Genomic DNA, 19452 nt, shown 5'->3' with positions numbered 1-19452 from the left:
AACATCGTTACGAAAGTCAAATTTTCAGGATTATTTCACACAACTGACAACTAAAATAACGACGCTTTAATACAAAGTAAAGTCATAATGTTTTAGTCAAACTTTACTTGCTCTAATGTATTTTCTATAATAAATTCAAAGTCTCACAAAATAAAAGGACCTGTTTTCAAATTTCGTAGGCCTACATTTCAGTTGGCTGGAAAGCGATGAAAGCCGGGAATGCCGAAATCGGGTTACGTTGAAATATTATTCTTTAACGAAACGAATGAAAAATATATTATGCCTATTGGAACTGTAAACAACGGTTCGTTTCGTTCAACAAACATATCCCCAACATGGCCCTACTTCAACTTACTTCGGCATACCTCGACTACCGTCGCATTGCAACAAATTCAAATAAATGTATGACAACGGAACGTGAAAATGCGACCATTTGCTAGTATCAAAATTTTGAAATATAAAAATAGGTAACAATTACTGAGAGAACTTATGTTTGTAAAGAGGATATAACATTCTTCCACTGTGTAAAGCTGATAGCGATTAGTTCCTGATATTTTAATCAAAATCTTTAATTGCTTTGCTAACTAGTTAGTCCGTTTGTTCACGCCTTCTCGTCATTTAATTGTTCAACACTGCTTGGTCCAGACCGTCTAGGTCTTTTTGCAGTCAATGAGCGTCATATTTTAACTGGAGAAAAGGCTATTTTGTTCGATATTGCTCAGTCGATTTTATAATTTTGTTACCGCGGCTTCTGTTTTGAACGAAGTCATGCCCAATACTCGGACGAATAAAAAACAATGGACTTCAAACTACCGTTGGTAGATCTCATTTGAAGGACATACACCTACCCATCTTAGAAGATCGAAACCAGATTACATTCACACAGCCATGTAGAAAGCGAAAACATACTCAACAAATGAAAGAATGTCAAATTTGGACGAATCCCACGCACTCAAACAAGCGGTCTATACTGAGAAAGGATCCCACCCTCAAACTGAACTTACAGCTGGTGCAGAAACAGACAATCCCGAAGGCTCTCTAATGAGATCGGAGAGTATCCCTGCCATCTCGGTGTCTAACGGTAAAGAACGCGTCCGACGTCTTTCGGGCAATCAGCTATAATCAGACTTGACTGATTCGTAGCAATTAACTATAACAGTATTAAAACAATATTTTAACTGAAACAACCCATTACACCTAAATAATGATCCGAATTTGGATACGTTTTGGTGAATCGAATGGGAAAAGGTAGAATTAATCAGCATGCACGGTGCATAAAGCATACAAAATTTGCGTGCAGTAGAAGAGGCATATTGTATTAAGAATTGTAAACGCATTTGTACTGAACTGTTCCAGACTCTATTCAGATTTCGATTTCTTACTTTACTAATCCTGCTACCGACAGTTGTACAAAATTAATCCTCTTCTCACAGAGTCACAAAACAATAGCTAAGATTGAATATATGAGCATGCATATCTAAACAGGTCGTCACCATAACGTAATTCTATATATGTGGAAAACTCAAGTTCCCAGCTAGGTGCCATTTTTCAGCACACGATAGGCTATACATGGCGGCCAGTATTAATGGTGGAGGAAGAACCCGGGACAACCCCGGAAAGAACCACCGACCCACGAGAAGCTACTGGCAAGCTTTCTCACATACCCACATTGGCCGAATCCGAGACTCGAACCCACGCAGAGGTGAGATGGCAATGATCCCGTAACGGAGAGCGCTTTAGACCACTAGGCCACTCGGGACCCCCGAACTTTTTAGTATGTGCTGTAAACGTTTCAACAAATATTAACACCTAGACCTGTTGCATTTTTAAAAAAAAAATAATCACTTTCTTCTTCCAATCGTTGATAATGACAATAAGCTTGAGTGATTACAGCATACTTGTAAAATGTCGCTTACATTTGTAAATATGGGCTTACTTCTAAGATAATACAACTGACTGAATTGAAGTTCGACGAGCAATCTTGATGTAATATTTTGATTTAACTTATTCTAAATTAAGTAGGTAGAACGTTTAATTTCAGCGTTTTGAAATGCACTAAAAGTCAGTCACAACACAACCAGAGAAGAACATATGTTACAAATTGCTAGTAAGAAAAGTAAAAAGGTTATTAGGTCAGACAGAGAGAGGGGTGTTAAACACAAAAGGTTTGCGTGCATCTTGGAAGGTATTAACAATGACCTCTAGCGGAAGTATATAAGAATTTTAATTGAAACTTTAATTGTCACAAAAATAAATTTATTCCGTTACAAGTATCTGAAAGTATTCTTGTGCACAGATCAGTAAGTATTCGAGTGAGAAATGGTTCGTAGAAAACGTTACCGTAAATCAAATGAGAATTGGTTATTGCGTGTTTGACGAAGAGTTCATTTGTAGGATAATGGAAAATCTTGTTCTCATCTTTTTAAAAAGAGCTTCGTTTTATGTTTGGTATTGCATGAATTACAATTCTTTCCACTCGAAACTTGTTTAGAATTTCATCCATCACATAACTAGTTTTAATTCGCTGACGGCAGTTTTACCAATACACGCAAAGCATTTGACACATAATGTATCAGTGCTTCTCTCTCCTTTGTGATACAAACTGCAGTGTGTATTGACTTCATTGATTTTGGAGCGGATATTTTTGTCACAGTTCTCCAAGAGCTTCAGACGGCGGATGAACACACTTGTGGTGGTGACATTTGGAAGCTCCCAGAACTCCTGGACATTTTCAAGTAGTTCCGATTCCGTTTTGGCAGCGCTGTCGAAGCTGGTCTTTCGTAATGTTTCTAACCCATAACGCTCGGCGATACACAAACAATTTATAATTTCTTCCGGATGTGGTCTGGGGTTACCGTTTTCAAGCTTCCTGACAAGAAAGTCTTCACATTTTCCCATCAATTTCTTTACTCCGAATTCGTCACCAAGCTGCAACATGGCCTCGACATTATCGTCTAAGAAAAAAGAGTAAATAGTTCAATATACGATTTAATCTATCTCCAGAAATAAAAAAATTGTTAAAGGAAGCTATACATACAGATCTACTATGTGTTATTGGTTTAAAATATTTACATTTGCCCATTCTTCTTCCCAAGTTTATCAAGATTTTTTGTGGGTGTAAGGGTATGTATTACCAAAAAAAAATTGTATGTTCTTGAATTAATGTGAAACATTTGTCCAGGCTTTGATGGGGACTTGAATCAGCACTTCTTTGCATTTTAGGATTATATATTCCGCTACTTTATGTGCAGATATTGGGAAACGCCTTCGAATGACTCTCGACTTTCACGTTTGTTCGCCTATTTGTTTCCCTGTATTTGCTTTGATGATTTCAATCATTTGCAGTTTTATTTGTTATTATGATTAATGAAAACCATTAGCCCCACGAGAGCCTCTTGTACCAGTATTGCATTCCTTTCTGTCTATATCCTTGTAGAGAAAGAAAAAGACAACAGAAGGTGGCTCACACGGAACTAACTACAAGAAATGTTAGCTAGAACTGGTAAGCAGCAAGCGCCTATGATACGTATTATTGCTTAGTGTTACTTGAAGCCATTAAAAATATTATCGCGTGCACAGTAGTCAGGAGTCATGCCTAGTAGACGATTTTGACCCTCTACTGCGATCCTATTTCACACAAAGTAGCAACCACGTCCCGATTTCCATGATCATTTAAATATTCTTTCACAGTAATCAAGATAAACATGTATTGCAACACATTTTCGTACCAAAGCAAATCAAAGCAAATCAAAGGATACTCCAAACGAAACATTAGCAATGGTTGTAAACCTTATTTTTTTAAAAACATTTTTAGTCTCATTATTATTTCTGACGGCTAAATCAATTCTAAATCAAAGACAAATCGAGGACTATTTCATTATTTATGTCTGCCACGATTACTCTTACTGATAATAGTGGAACTTTACTGATTTACATGCTCTCATCTGTATCATTGCGCAAACTATCTATCTGCGGTACGCAATTCGGACGCTGCGTATTTGATGTTAGCATGGCCATTTTAAACAATGTTTTATTTGCAAGCAAAGATTAGTTAACAAATCTGTTAAAGTTTACAATGAATAGTTCAGTTTAATCTAACTTTTTAACCTAAATCTGGAGGTAAGGAAACTTTCCATGGATATTTTGCAGTTTGAAGTTACTTCAGTATTCACAACATACCATTTTACCTCCACCTTCATTTTCGTTCAGAATCCATTATGCTTCAGTTTAGGATAGGAAACTTCTACCCTTGGGATCCAAATTTTACGTCAGGCACTCGGCAAACCCCAATGTCTGACACAAAATTCTGACCATCGGGCATAATTTTCCTATTCTGCACCGAAGCACATGAAAAAAATCTAGTAATCCTTTTCGAGGGACGGTGTTCTTCCTGTACGTGCCTGCATTCAGTTTCTGCGCTGAATTCATTCAAGTTAAATAACTGCACGTGCAATCGCTGAATCTAATGGGGTACATTTAAACTCAGGCGTGCTACTTAACTTGATGCTTGCAAAAAGCAGGTAACGGTGACTAATTTTTCGCTCAACAGTTACTATTTCTTTTTTTTTTTATATACTTCTCTTACAGTGATGATGCGCAATCATGAAACCCCATCAGTGCATACATTGTAAGGACTAGTATTTACACCTTTTCAACGTAGTTTTAAACGATCTTCCTCGTTGAGTCACATGATCATTTGCTTGTTTGTTTAATGCAGCGCGTAACAGGTAAGACAAGATATTGCAACTCAGTATTGTAGGTGCTGCCTATCTCACACCAGTCATCAAGGACGACGATCTGTGTTAGGCATTGGAAGTTTGTTTGGGTATTGAAAGCACTGGACTCTTACTCCAGTGATTGTAAGTTCGATACTAGCCCAGGCCATCTCTGGTCTGCTACCTTGATGTGTCTTTGGGAATGGTATTTAGCTCCAATTTTCTCTATAAGCTTAAGCTAACAACTTGATAAAAGTGCCGTAAAAACCAACAGAAACAAAACCAAAAGCATCCCATCAACTACAGTCACACAGACACTACCCGCGAACGAATGGGGTGTGCATGGCTTTTAACTAAGGTGGCGCTCTACAGTTTCGTATTTTGCATAGGTTAGGATATTAAAGAAAAAGAATTTCCCCGGCTTTCCTCACTGGTTATACTGGCTATTTATAAAGGACCTTGTATATCTTAGGTATAATTAAAAGAACCTTTAATTCCCTTTTTTATGTATGAAATGATGGGTGTACTATGGGTTATAGTGTATACAGCTTGGCCTTACTTCAAATGTGAATCTTTCAAAAATGTGCTAGCTCTACTTGGTCATTTTTACTTCCTGAACTTCAGAGGTAAATTGTATAAAAAAAAAGAGCCGATAACTTGTATTACATTTTTACATGTTTGGTAATTCATTCATTGCACTTTCAGAAGCTGGTATTGTCTAGTCTGGCAAAATTCATTTTCCCTATTTTGATAGCTGCTATGTATAGTGTACTTTAGACTAATTCAGGCTGATTTTTTAACACAAGGGAGCAGTAATTTTAGTTAGCAGTGTGCTTAAATCATGTAAAATTTCCAAAAGTACAATATCCAAAAGAAATATCATCCACATTACATTAATGTAGCATAGAGGTATGCCAACATTCTCTCCATTGTGCATGTTTTAGATGCGAACTACTTCACCTTGCATACGTCACTCTCTCAAAAGTACATATTATCTGGTGAGCGCCCCCTAAGGCGTTTTGATCACTGTCTCTGTCTCTCTGTCTGCCTGTCTGTCTGTCTGTCTCTCTCTCTCTCTCTCTCTCTCTCTCTCTCTCTCTCTGATACGCTTGTCTCCTGTCCTTCAAACTGAAAGTGAAATGTACACATTGAACATTGATGTCAACGCCAATATATCTCATTGAAGGGTCGATTTCTAAGACAAATATGGGCATATATTCGTCTCAACTCTTGTCGAAAATCGGTTAAAACGGAATATGACTGGGGTATGTTTCATGTAAAATATAATACCAGATTTGGTTCCAAAAATTCACGAAAAACGTTATTGATCACAAATGAAACTCGTATATGACGATACGCGGTAACACTACATGTTCCTTTCTTGGATAAAGTTGGAACACATACACCATTTTATTTAAAACCACCAGTACCAGCACAAATCCCTTCATGTCTCAAAAGTATCGATTGCAATCTTAAACAGGGAATACGGCGTTGCAAACTTGAGATTTGATTAACGTGCGAAATACTACTGCATTGAGTTTCATCAATGAATCCTGCAATAATTAAAAGTTCATACTTCATAACTTGCCCAATAGTTTTAACTAGTTTTGATGTTGCATTGAGATCTTAAAAGAGCTGTTAGGGTGTACATCTAAATTATACATGATTCGTTTATTTTAGGGCTTACACATTGAGTATCTAAGTGGAAGACTGCAATATATAAATAAAGAACATACGAATGTGCGAATTACAAACCTGTGATAGTTTTTAGTATATTGGGGTAGACACAGCATAGAAATTCTACAATATCTTCATAACGCTTTCCAGGCAGAAGGAACTCTACCGTGTCCTCGCTCTCTGAGGAGGAGAATAGTCTGAAAAGGATGAGACTTTTTACTTAAAATAAAATATTTACTTTCTAAAATAAAATATAAACAAAAATTGCTTTTAGTGCAATACAGCTGCGAAGTCTCGGAGTGGTTCGGTTCAAATTTTCCGTTATTGTGTTACTCAGATTTTCGTTTAAATTTATATAGATGTAATACTAATTAAGTAAATGCCAGATATGATTTATTGATTGATATCTTAATAAATCACGTGATAATAATAGCAACAACTCTTTTCTCACAATATTTTCTTTTGACAGAATTACATGTTGGTGGCCGATGTATTGAAACTATAAAGACTCCCATATAGCATGATTAGGTACAAACTGACGATTTTTTAAAATACAAAACTATGAACAAAGTTAAAGTATAATGACTCTAGTATTCAGAATTGTATTAGCCCTACATTGTATTAGCCCTATAGTAACAGTCTCTTGGTAAATGCTTCAGCAAAGCTGCAGTGTAGTTGTCACTATGCAATGACTTGCCAGTAACATCATTGGTCTAAAGTCAGTCATGGTCAGCAATAAACAGTGTTTGATTGACAGATGGTGATAGTTAAATTATTCTTAAGAGGGCCTTCATCAATATTAAGGGTGGAGGGCAACGTTTATTCGAGGTACAGTGTATCAGGATTAAATTGATATTAGTACGAGATTGATTGTGAAGAAGAGAAATGGGTGGGTGGGTGGAGTTCAGCACTTCGCTTTGCGATTCAGAAGTTTGTGCATATTTTACGATGAGATTTGCATCGTAAACTCTTAAGTCAATCTGTTTCCAAACATCGAGAGAGAGAGAGAGAGAGAAAAGAAAGGAAGTTCAATCCCCTTGAAAGAGGTGTCACTTCATGATGTTGTAAATACAGCTACATGTTTGAAAATCTCGGCTTGCGAGGGTAGGGGATCGAGCTGTAAAGACAAAAGTCTGTTTGAGCTTCTGGCCAGCAAAACTGGCGTCAGCCCGTGGCTGGGGCTTTATATACCAGTTTCTTAAGACAACGCCAAATATGGCGCGCTCCTAGCTCTTGCGATGGCTAGAATCTCAAAGTGAGGCTTCGTAGTCTCTTATAGATTATCGTCGAGATCTATGTACGTCATTAGACAGACAATTCTACAACGTCAGCGCGATTAGCAATAGCTTATGTTTTTTTTTTGTGCGCCGACCCTAGGATACAAGGGAAATGAATCTATAGACGGTTCGTACTTGATCATAAGAGCGCAATCTGTATTAAGTAGTATATAATTGTAATACCGAAATAAATGGATTCAAACTCAATATATTTTAATAAAAAATTACTTTCAATATAATTTATCAACTTACTTGTAATACCATTTAGAGAAAATTTCAATTTTGTTACTTGTACTAAAAAATTCTGTCCTAATAATACCCTCCGGTTCATTTGAGCCGAGTCCTCGAGGCTCGAGAGAAAAAAATTACATTCATAAATAGAAATGTAAAAAGTGACAGATCAAGACATTCAATAATAAAAAAAATTGTGAGACATATTTCAAAAATACGTAAGAAAAACACTGCAAATAGAGAGTAAAATACAAAATATACAATGAGAAAACAATGCAAGTATTCAGTAAAATATAAAAGGCAAAATAAGAGAAAAAAAATAACCCACTACAAAATATTCAGTAAAATATTTAAATTAGAATGAGAAAAATTTCTGCAAGGTACTCAGTAAAATACAAAAATTACAATGAGAAAAATCACCGCAAGGTACTCAGTAAAATACAAAAATGACAATGAGAAAAAGCACTGACAAATACTCAGTAGAATTATACGCAATCTACTTTCGATTAGTCTTGTTAAATAATTATACACTAATATTAACATGCAGTTCTTGTCATCTTTAAATTTCTTCTCTTTTTTTGTATGTTATTTTGCTCTTTTTTTTTGTTATTTTTTTTTAATAAATTTATTTTGTATAACATCAGCATAACATATTTTTGGGTGACTACGGTTATTATTTTGCTTCAGCCAAGTGTGGTGAAAAGAATTCCCGTTCTTATGGATAGTACTAGTGAGCCGATATTGAGTGCATCTTCCTATTGCATAGATAATATCAACAAAGAAATACCAGCAACAATAAAGTAAAAATGGTTGCGAAGAGAATGTGATAAGAATTTGGTATTAGCCAAGAATAAGGAAAGTAACAATTTTAATGTTGTGTTATGTCCTACCTTATAACCATAACGTCTATTCACTTGCAATCAAACCTTGAACTGCGTATGTATGAAATAGAAATCGCATCTAACATAAGAGCAAAAGTGAAAATATCATTATAATCGTAACACTGGTTGGTGTGGTCAAGTACAACTTGAAATGGGCGAGTATTACCGAAGTTACCTGTGACGTAGCAAAGAGAATGTATCGCCGTTATCGTTTCAAACAAAGTAGACGCAGAAGTTGACCGTACGTAGGCCAATAACTGCTCATGTCTTATGAGAGCTATGCAACGTGGAAAACTCGGTTTCGAGTAATCGCTCTGACACTTTGACTAATTTATCATTTTAGCATACATATTTAATGAACAACACGACAACACCTCTTCTGACTGGTTTGAAGGCATTAGAGCCGTTTCTATGGCGTTATCGCCGTGACACAATACCATAAGGTATACATTCATAAGATTCGTATGAAAACATAAGAGAAAACTCTCAATAGCATTATCGAATCCCATTGGGCTGACACAATAAACATCTGCATCAATATGTTTGAGAAGGCTAGGCGGATATTACAATTCTCGCTAAGATAGGCGAATACGGTACGACATTGTTAAATGTGTGCAGGCAGCGAAACGTATACGGTGGTTTCAGATTTCAGTACGAACAGGTTTGATGTAAAAGCTTGGTCTGGGATGCAAGTTAAAGTCGGTAGATTCATTCAATCTCTGTAGTGGAAACTTTATCTAGCGCGATGAATGTTACTGAAGTAGGTAGAAAGTGTTATTGTTACTAAATAAGGCAGTAAATACAGCATAAATTAGATCATTTTGTTTGGAAATATTTTGAAATTAACGCACAAATCTTGTATTGTTTTGTAATTCAAGATATGGTATAGCAAAAACATACCTGTGTGAGAATTACCACAGTCCAGAATTAGTCTCCTTATGAAATGAATTGTATATTAAATGAATAGTAAACAATACACTTATTGTCTTTAATATAGAAAGAGTTCAAATCGTAAAAGTTCAAGTCACTATCACCGGAAAGGAAACTGTCATTGCTACTGTCGTTGACTTGGGGCCCGGCGGAGATGTCGCTGTTGGACCCATGAAAATCTGTTTTTGGCATGGATAGATGTATTTCAGACTGGGTTGTAGGTAGCTCGACTTCGGGGCTGGAATATGTATAGTATGCATTCGACATGTCTGGAATTTCAGGTGTTACTGCAAGAAGAATTCTCACCGGCAAGGTATACATTGTATACTTGTAATATGTTCCTTGCCTTTGTAATGTTTCTGGCGCTGATGTTTCAGAACAGTGGCCGAGTGGTCTAAAGCGCTCTTCGTTACGGATCACTGCCATCTCACCTCTGTCTGCGGCGGTTCGAGTCTAAGATTCAGCCAATGTGGGCATGTGAGAAAGCTTGCCAGTAGCTTCTCGTGGGTCGGTGGTTCTTTCCGGGGTTTTCCGGGTTCTTCCTCCACCATTAATACTGGCCGCCATGTATAGCCTATCGTGCTGAAAAATGGCGTTAAACCCCACAACAACAACAACAGAACAAACTCTTCTTGTGTGCGAAAAGTACGAAAATCACAGAAGAGTTGTCAAGTCGTTCCGGAGTTCATGTAGCGTAGCTGGGCGGCGTGACGTCTGATGGTCGCAAAGGTTTTGGCGCGAGTCTCTCTCGTGAATCATCATTATGCGGAGTGACACCTTTATCCATGTTATCCTCCCTTCGTTCTATTCTCCTCCAACTTTTACGAAAGAATTTCTTCACCAGCTTTTACGAAAAGATTTCTTCACCAGCTTTTATGTGAAGATTTGTTTCGTATACTCTAAGTCAATCTGTTTCCAAAAATCGAGAGAGAGAGAAAAGAAAGGAAGTTCAATCCTCTTGAAAGAGGTGTCACTTGATGATGTTGTAAATACAGCTACATGTTTGAAAATCTTGGCTTGCGAGGGTAGGGGATCGAGCTGTAAAGACAAAAGTCTGTTTGAGCTTCTGGCCAGCAAAACAAACGTCAGCCCGTGGCTGGGGCTTTATATACACAGTTTCTTAAGACAACGCCAAATATGGCGCACTCCTAGCTCTTGCAATGGCCAGAATCTCAAAGTGAGGCTTCGTAGTCTCTTACAGATTATCGTCTAGATCTATGTACGTCATTAGACAGACAATTCTACAACGTCAGCGCGATTAGTAATAGCTTATGTTTTTTTTTGTGCGCCGACCCTAGGATACAAGGGAAATGTATGTATAGACGGTTCGTACTTGATCATAAGAACGCAATCTGTATTAAGTAGTATATAATTGTAATACCGAAATAAATGGATTAAATCTCAAAATATTTTAATAAAAAATTACTTTCAATGTAATTTATCAACTTACTTTTAATACCACTTAGAGAAAATTTCAATCTTGTTACTTGTACTAAAAAATTCTGTTCTAATACATAAATGCACCGTTGTTCTCTTGATAAATGTGAAGTCCATACAACTGAAAAAGGTTTCTTCCTTGCTCTGGATAATTCATGATCATTTGTAATTTCCCACACTCAGTGCATAAATATGTTCAGGATTCACAATTTTCGGCAATGTCACACTGCTTTCATCAGCGACTGATGTTGACATAGGACATGGATGAGGGGCTTGAATAACACCCATCTACAACAGTCTCATCGTATCACGTGACCATCATAGGTCACATGATCATCATTAGTCTCTGATGAAGGCAGTGTGATATTGCCGAAAATTTCGAATTCTGAACATATTTATGACCTGAGTGTGGGAAATTACTAGTGGTAGTGAAGTCCGCGTTTTACCCAGCTCTTTGGATGTTTATTTTTGTATACTAAAATTTTGATCAATACGCATTTTTGTTCGCGATGTTCCCACTCGACTGATTGCGTTCAGTCTTCTCAGCACCAAGAAAAAGGTTATACAGATTTTACATCACTATGTTATATAGCGAAAACTTTAAAGGTTACTGACAGACCGCTTTACCGACCCCGCGTGCGGAAAAAATACCATTAGATCAACATTCAATTGGTAGAGCGCCAGACTCTAATGCAAGGGTGGTTGGTTCAATACCCGCTCAGCTCTTTTGCTGTCAAAAATGAATGTAAAAAAAGGGGTTGGTAGCAGTGTTGGTTCAGTATAAAAGCTACCAGATGTATAAGGAATTAACCTGATTGCCTCAGTCAAAATCTCACATGTATGGTTTCTACAAAAATATCATTAGTTTTTATTTGTATCTTCAGTGTAAAATTATTCTCATTTTTCTGTCATAGGTCATTGTCGGATGAAAATTCACCAGATAAACTGTCCAGTGAGACCTGCCCAGACCAACTTAGCTGCCATGTCCACTGCATGATATAGCCAATAATGTGTTAAAGGTGTCGGTAAAATCAGCAAAAATAAAATAAAATCACATATAACTGAGTGATTAGATTGGTCAGATGACTTTTGCAACAGCTGATTGGCTGCCATCTCTCAAGGCCGAGAAGTCAATTACAATAAGTATTAAATTAAGTGTATTTGTGTGTGTGTGTGTGTGTGTGTGTGTGTGTCCCCACAGTTTTATTTTATATGACAATTAGGACTTGACACTCACCTTTTTAATACTGGGGAAACAAGAGAGAGAACTACGCGTGAAACATAGAGCGGCTTCCCCTCCACAATCAACCGCAAGTCTGAAGCTTCATTTGATTGGTCAAACGCGTGGAATAGGTCATCAGATTCGTTCATACTGTTACTTGTTCCATTCGAAACACATCCTTTTTCTGTCTTGTCGATGTGGAGACCACCTGCAGCCCTTCTCATAAATGGTTCCGAATAAAAGTCCATTTTAGAAATTCTCTCTTCCTTTAACTTTAGAACTTGTTCATCCCAGCATTCTATTTTCTCAAACTCCATGATGTAGTAAAAATTCAGTTTATTTTGTTTCTTCCTTTTTCCAAAATGTTACTCAGTATTTCGTTCAAATGATCGTTTGTGTCTTAGCAAAGTGGCAGATGATATATATCTACTGGATATTAATACATTTGTTCCAATAACTGTCTAAACGCGATAAAAGTCAACACAGTCATTAATAATGTCAGGATTTCTTTACATTTTTTGTAAGCCTAATACCTGTTGAATCTATTCGAATATCATGCACAGTCAACCTGACTTTGTATTAAACGAAGGGTGGGGGGTATTGCTTTTAAGAACCTAATTACCGTATGTACCCGTTTGTTATACCTTCTAAGGAGCAAATGTGCAGTTGTTGAGCTGCATATATATAGGCTGCGCTGGAACATCAGGGTAGTTCATTTCAGTTAATAGTTCAAGCTTGGTCAAAGACCTGCTGTTTCGCTATGACACGGCAAATTTGGATCATAGCTATCCGCAGTTGGAGAAGAAAAATGCGCGGATAAACACGGTAGCTTAACTGGAACCAATTAAATGACTGCACAACCATAAAACAACATGAATAAGTACAATCGTTCGTTTAGAATTAGTTCACGACGGTAATCGGATGTACCATTCACGCGTTTAAATGTATAAAGACTTCGGATTTACCCTAAATCTGAATTAGGTTTAATGTGGGGTTCAAAAAGGTGAGCATCGTATCTTTTCACTAAGCCCCTCAACGTATGGACTGTACTATTGATCTGATTATATTTCTTTAGAGAAACACGTTCTTTTGAGAGTTTCCAGTTACATGAATGGCGGATGGAAATATTGTACATCGACAATAATAGTATGTGTCATAATATACCCGTTGTAACTGAAAATACGTCTCTCCCATAAAACGCTTAAGTTTTATGATGAAATTTTTTGTTGAAAACACATTTAAATATGAGCCGTATATAGCTTGACATATCATAGTCTGAGCTCAAATTTAATTATTTCGTTACCGTGTTCTCCTTTGGATGCCTCTTATTATGAAGGCAGACATGTTTGTATTACCTTGGGTCATCTCACATATCACACGGACTATTATGCGAAGATGCATCATTATTTCGAAGCATTCATTCGTTGCGAATCTACATTATTATTTGGATTACCACTACTTTAGTGACAGAAAAGCACAATGTTCGGGGTGGGGGTGGTGTGTTATTGTATCCTCATATCCCTAAAAAAAAAAAGTATTGTGTGATTTCGTTCACGATAGACTCAACTTCGAAAATAGCTAATATGTCATAATGCCATATTCTTAACGGTCACTTCAGCTTGCTTTCCGTGTATATTTTGTCTGTGTGAGAATATCAATATAATCCACGTAGATTCCCAGGAAGGATCATTTACTCTCCAAATTGAGATGTTTTAATGACGTACTTTTATTTCGTTCATTGTGTAATTTGAAATAAAATACCAGAAATCTTAAATGTTGTAAACTGAAGTAAAGATGAATATGTTAGTATCTTGGAGAATGAACAGCTGTGACATAAATAAAGCAGACAGATATGCGGGCGAAACCGTCTTCTTTCATAAATCTATTTCATAAATTGTCAATCCATCTCATAAACTGACAATCCATCCTAGAGGAGTTATCTATATCTGCAAGATTTTTGAAACACTTTTATATAAAACAACAAAAATTCGACTCAAGACTTAATGAAGCATTGATATGTGGAAGGAATCGATAATTTTATCATTTTACAATTAAATATACGCCTACCTATTTCTGCCCACTCCAGCCTCAGTTCGTAAAGTCAAATAGATCTTTTCAAAAATCTTGCTTCTACACTTCCACTTGCGCATCTCTCTCTCTCTCTCTCTCTCTCTCTCTCTCTCTCTCTCTATATATATATATATATATATATATATATATATATATATATATATATATATATATATATATATATATATATATATATACACATATACATACATACATATGGAGAGAGATGTGTGCAAATGGAAGGGTGTGGGTGGAAGCAATTCGATTTTTAAAAAGACCTATTTGTGTGTGTGTGTGTGTATATATATATATATATATATATATATATATATATATATATATATATATATATATATATGGTATTTACAATACGACTGGTATATCAAATTGTGATTCACCCATGGCGCAATAGATGGGCATATCTAGACATTCTCGAGAGCGTCTGCAGCTGATTCTAGATCAATTATCAATTTCCACACATTAATCATTAGTGAAAATAACGATAAAAAGTATTAAGTGTGTATATTGTACAACGAATAATCTATTTTCGTTCCATTAGGGCATCTCTCTTTTTGCAGTTATAAACATTTAAAATATAAAACACAAAGAATTGTCCCAAAATTAATCTAAAACAATTAATATATAAGAGATTTACGTCCGACAGATGAAGAAATATCCAAATTTACAATTGTAGAACTTTCAAATAAATCAAATAGTAACTGAAATCCAACAAAACATGTCAATTATTAAATAGTAATTAAAATATTTTAAATTAAAAATTAAAAAACTGATAGAGAAAATAAATAAAGAAATGAAATACAAAATAACTGTTTTGTAAAAGTGTGCAAACTCAACTAAATGAAACTAGAATTACAATGGAGGAAATGAACAGTAAGTGAACAGGTTAGAAAGAGATATCAACATCAGTTTGCATGTGAATGTGGAAACGCAGTAAATGGAGACTGTGTATTTACGTAAAATCCCATTTCAAATTAATTGTTGTTAATAGAAATAATAGACATTGGTTGTACTTAGTGTCATGTACATATTCTTTGACCCATACATTTTCTGTGTTGTTCGGGTCCGTAATAGTGTTATTTTTGCCAACAGTTTTCGTAACTTTGCTTACTGTTATCATTTGTCATTTTAAGAGCACACTTTATAAATTCCGTCCATCTTTTATTGTACTGTGCTTTTTAAACTCTCTAACTTCCGGTTCCGTACAACTTGGTGATTTCTTAACTTCCAAACATAAATGATTGCCCTGCATCCATTGTTTATTTACTCAAATAAATTTAATTTTATTTGTCACTACTCTCTAAATCTCTTAAAATTCAGTTGACAATAATTGGAAGGTTAACAAGTACAAATGAAACGAAAACAGAAACTAAGGGTAGCAAAGAAATCAAAAAGGTTGATGCAAAGAAATCAAAAAGGTTGATGCAAAGAAATCAAAAAGGTTGATGCAAAGAAACTAAAGGTTGATGCAAAGAAACTAAAAGGTTGATGCAAAGAAATCAGAAAGGTTGATGCAAAGAAATCAAAAAGGCTGATGCAAAGAAATCAAAAAGGTTGATGTAAAGAAATCAAAAAGGTTGATGCAAAGAAATCAAAAAGGTTGATGCAAAGAAATAAAAAAGGCTGATGCAAAGAAATCAAAAAGGTTGATGCAAAGAAATCAGAAAGGTTGATGCAAAGAAATTAAAAGGTTGATGCAAAGAAATTAAAAAGGTTGATGCAAAGAAATCAAAAAGGTTGATGTAAAGAAATCAAAAAGGTTGACGCAAAAAAATCAGAAAGGTTGATGCAAAGAAATCAAAAAGGTTGATGCAAAAGAATCAAAAAAGGTTGATGCAAAGAAATTAAAAGGTTGATGCAAAGAAATAAAAAAGGCTGATGGAAAGAAATCAAAAAGGCTGATGCAAAAAAGTCAAAAAAGTTGATGCAAAGAAATTAAAAGGTTGACGCAAAGAAATAAAAAGGCTGATGCAAACAAATTGAAAGGTTGATGCAAATAAATCAAAAAGCTTGACGCAAAGAAATTAAAAGGTTGATGCAAAGAAATCATAAAGGTTGATGCAAAGAAATTAAAAGGTTGATGCAAAGAAATCAAAAAGGTTGATGCAAAGAAATCATCAAGGTTGATGCAAATAAATAAAAAAAGTTGATGCAAAGAAATCAGAAAGGTTGATGCAAAGAAATCAGAAAGGCTGATGCAAAGAAATCAAAAAGGTTGATGTAAAGAAATCAAAAAGGTTGATGCAAAGAAATTAAAAGGTTGATGCAAAGAAATCAAAAATGTTGATGCAAAGAAATTAGAAAGGTTGATGCAAAGAAATCAAAAAGGCTGATGTAAAGAAATCAAAAAGGTTGATGCAAAGAAATCAAAGAAATCAAAAGGTTGATGCAAAGAAATCAAAAGGTTGATGCAAAAAAATCAGAACGGTTGATGCAAAGAAATCAAAAAGGTTGATGCAAAGAAATCAAAAAGGCTGATGCCAAGAAATATAAAAGGTTGATGTAAAGAAATCAAAAAGGTTGATGCAAACAAATCAAAAAGGTTGATGCAAAGAAATCAGAAAGGTTGATGCAAAAGAATCAAAAAGGTTGATGCAAAGAAATTAAAAGGTTGATGCGAAGAAATCAAAAAAGGCTGATGTAAAGAAATCAAAAAGGCTGATGCAAAGAAATCAAAAAAGTTGATGCAAAGAAATTAAGAGGTTGATGCAAAGAAATCAAAAAGGTTGATGCAAAGAAATTAAAAGGTAGATGCAAATAAATCAAAAAGGTTGATGCAAAGAAATTGAAAGGTTGATGCCAATAAATCAAAAAGGTTGATGCAAAGAAATTAAAAGGTTGATGCAAAGAAATAAAAAAGGCTGATGGAAAGAAATCAAAAAGGCTGATGCAAAAAAGTCAAAAAAGTTGATGCAAAGAAATTAAAAGGTTGACGCAAAGAAATAGAAAGGCTGATGCAAACAAATTGAAAGGTTGATGCAAATAAATCAAAAAGGTTGACGCAAAGAAATTAAAAAGGTTGAGGCAAAGAAATCAAAAAGGCTGATGCCAAGAAATATAAAAGGTTGATGTAAAGAAATCAAAAAGGTTGATGCAAACAAATCAAAAAGGTTGATGCAAAGAAATCAGAAAGGTTGATGCAAAAGAATCAAAAAGGTTGATGCAAAGAAATTAAAAGGTTGATGCGAAGAAATCAAAAAAGGCTGATGCAAAGAAATCAAAAAGGTTGATGCAAAGAAATTAAAAGGTAGATGCAAATAAATCAAAAAGGTTGATGCAAAGAAATTGAAAGGTTGATGCCAATAAATCAAAAAGGTTGATGCAAAGAAATTAAAAGGTTGATGCAAAGAAATCAAAAAGGATGATGCAAAGAAAGCAAAAAGGTTGATGCAAAGAAATAAAAAGGCTGATGCAAAGAAATTAAAAAAGGTTGATGCAAAGAAACTAAAAGGTTGATGCAAAGAAACTTAAAGATTCAACATAAGGTTGAATTTGAACGAAACTTAAAAAAACTCAAGAAAAGAAGTTTAAAAGGCCAGAACCAGGCGAATGAAGAAAGAAAGTAAAGAACAGTATAAAAAAATTATTTAAAAAAACACGAAATGTTTTAAGCTTTGTACCAGAAAGAAATGGTACAAAATCACTGTCTGGATTTTGTTCCGGCGCTGATGTTTAAATGAATTATATATTTTGATATGCTGTTTAGCCGCTTTAGGTATCTAAAGCAGATTTACTTCTATTTTTGAAGCTGATGAAATAACTAAACCTGTACAAAACAATGTGTTAAACACCATAAAAACCATCACCATTTAAGTACAGCGGCACATTTTGAACGAAGTGCAACTAGACTAGACTTTGTTTACGTACAACACAGTTACTAAATGTACTTAGATTTTCAGATACTAGTAAGAAATGCATGTGTTTTGCCAATACGTAAATTTCTAGTGAAACAAAAATATTAGTAACTCTTTTTATCATACAGCACTTAAATCAGATTTAAGAGTTGCCTAGAACTTTTGAAACAGCTGCTTGAGGTTATATTAGATCCACTATGAGACACATATATATGAAAATATTCCCAATGTAATTATGGATTTTTACTAGTGCTGACTCAAAATATAGTCAAGCGTACTATGAAACCATTACTTTATCTTGGCTTAATAAACACAAATTGCGACAAAACATTATCAACACAATTGACGAAAGAAAATTTAATTCATTTCTTGCTATAGAGTATGCCTGCTTCTGAAGAAAAGAAATTGAGGTTTCCAATTAGTCCACATTCAAACATGGATATTGAAAACGCTGGAGAGCTAATTATTTGAGTTCATTTGATAAGGTACATAACTAAAAATCTCATACACCACGTGTTACTATCAGTTACAATTATTAACATATGCAACATAACATCCTGAAATCAGAATTATTGTTTCTAGACCAAAAGAAGATATTTCAGTTTTTAAAAAATTGTCCCAAGAAAAATGTTACATGAGAAGTTGAACAATGCAAACTAAAACATTTACAATGCATATAAATTAAATTACACTTAAATAATCTATTTACATCCATTATATATCACATTTTATGTACTGCCAATGACATAGTTTAGACTGCATACAATTTGGCGATGATAAAAATGATTCAGTCAGAGAGATTGAACGCTCATAGAAATAAAAAGTAGCATTCACATGTCTGAATTGTGTGGAGGCTTGAATGGATAGCTCTTGCCGTCAATGAGCTGAACAGTATTGAGGACATGATAAGCAATGCGATCAATGACGATAAAATAAGCTCTCAATAGTTTAGGTGGCGCTCTACAGTTTCGTATTTTGCATAGGTTAGGATTTTAAAGAAAAAGAATTTCCCCGGCTTTCCTCATTGGTTATACTGGCTATTTAATAAAGACCTTATATATCTTAGGTATAATTCAGAGAACCTTTAATTCCCTTTATTGTGGTGTATGACTGATGTATGTACTCTGGGTTATAGAGTAT

At 35.0% G+C, this 19452-nt stretch overlaps 1 protein-coding gene across 2 annotated transcripts; it reads right to left on the bottom strand.

The window, feature by feature from the left end:
• Window positions 1-2207: 2207 nt before the first annotated feature.
• On the bottom strand, window positions 2208-12921 carry LOC149800941 (BTB and MATH domain-containing protein 38-like). 2 transcript variants are annotated; one of them, XM_089955010.1, is made up of 3 exons: window positions 12386-12921; window positions 6471-6589; window positions 2208-2954 (listed from the first exon to the last, which is right to left on the bottom strand). In XM_089955010.1, exons 1-3 carry the CDS (start codon window positions 12685-12687, stop codon window positions 2503-2505), a joined length of 873 nt encoding a protein of 290 aa, XP_089811136.1. In that variant the 5' UTR covers window positions 12688-12921; the 3' UTR covers window positions 2208-2502. The 2 variants fall into 2 exon arrangements, with proteins under 2 accessions (XP_089811136.1, XP_089811137.1); XM_089955011.1 differs by lacking the exon at window positions 12386-12921 and adding an exon at window positions 8791-8986.
• Between the last annotated feature and the right edge of the window lie 6531 nt (window positions 12922-19452).

The sequence above is a fragment of the Sinohyriopsis cumingii genome, chromosome 4, assembly GCF_028554795.1.
Source record: "Sinohyriopsis cumingii isolate HCF-2022 chromosome 4, ASM2855479v2, whole genome shotgun sequence".
Taxonomy (NCBI): Eukaryota; Metazoa; Mollusca; class Bivalvia; order Unionida; family Unionidae; genus Sinohyriopsis; species Sinohyriopsis cumingii.
The sequence above is the reverse complement of the archived record's forward strand: the minus strand, read 5'-3'. Positions and strand labels throughout refer to the sequence as shown.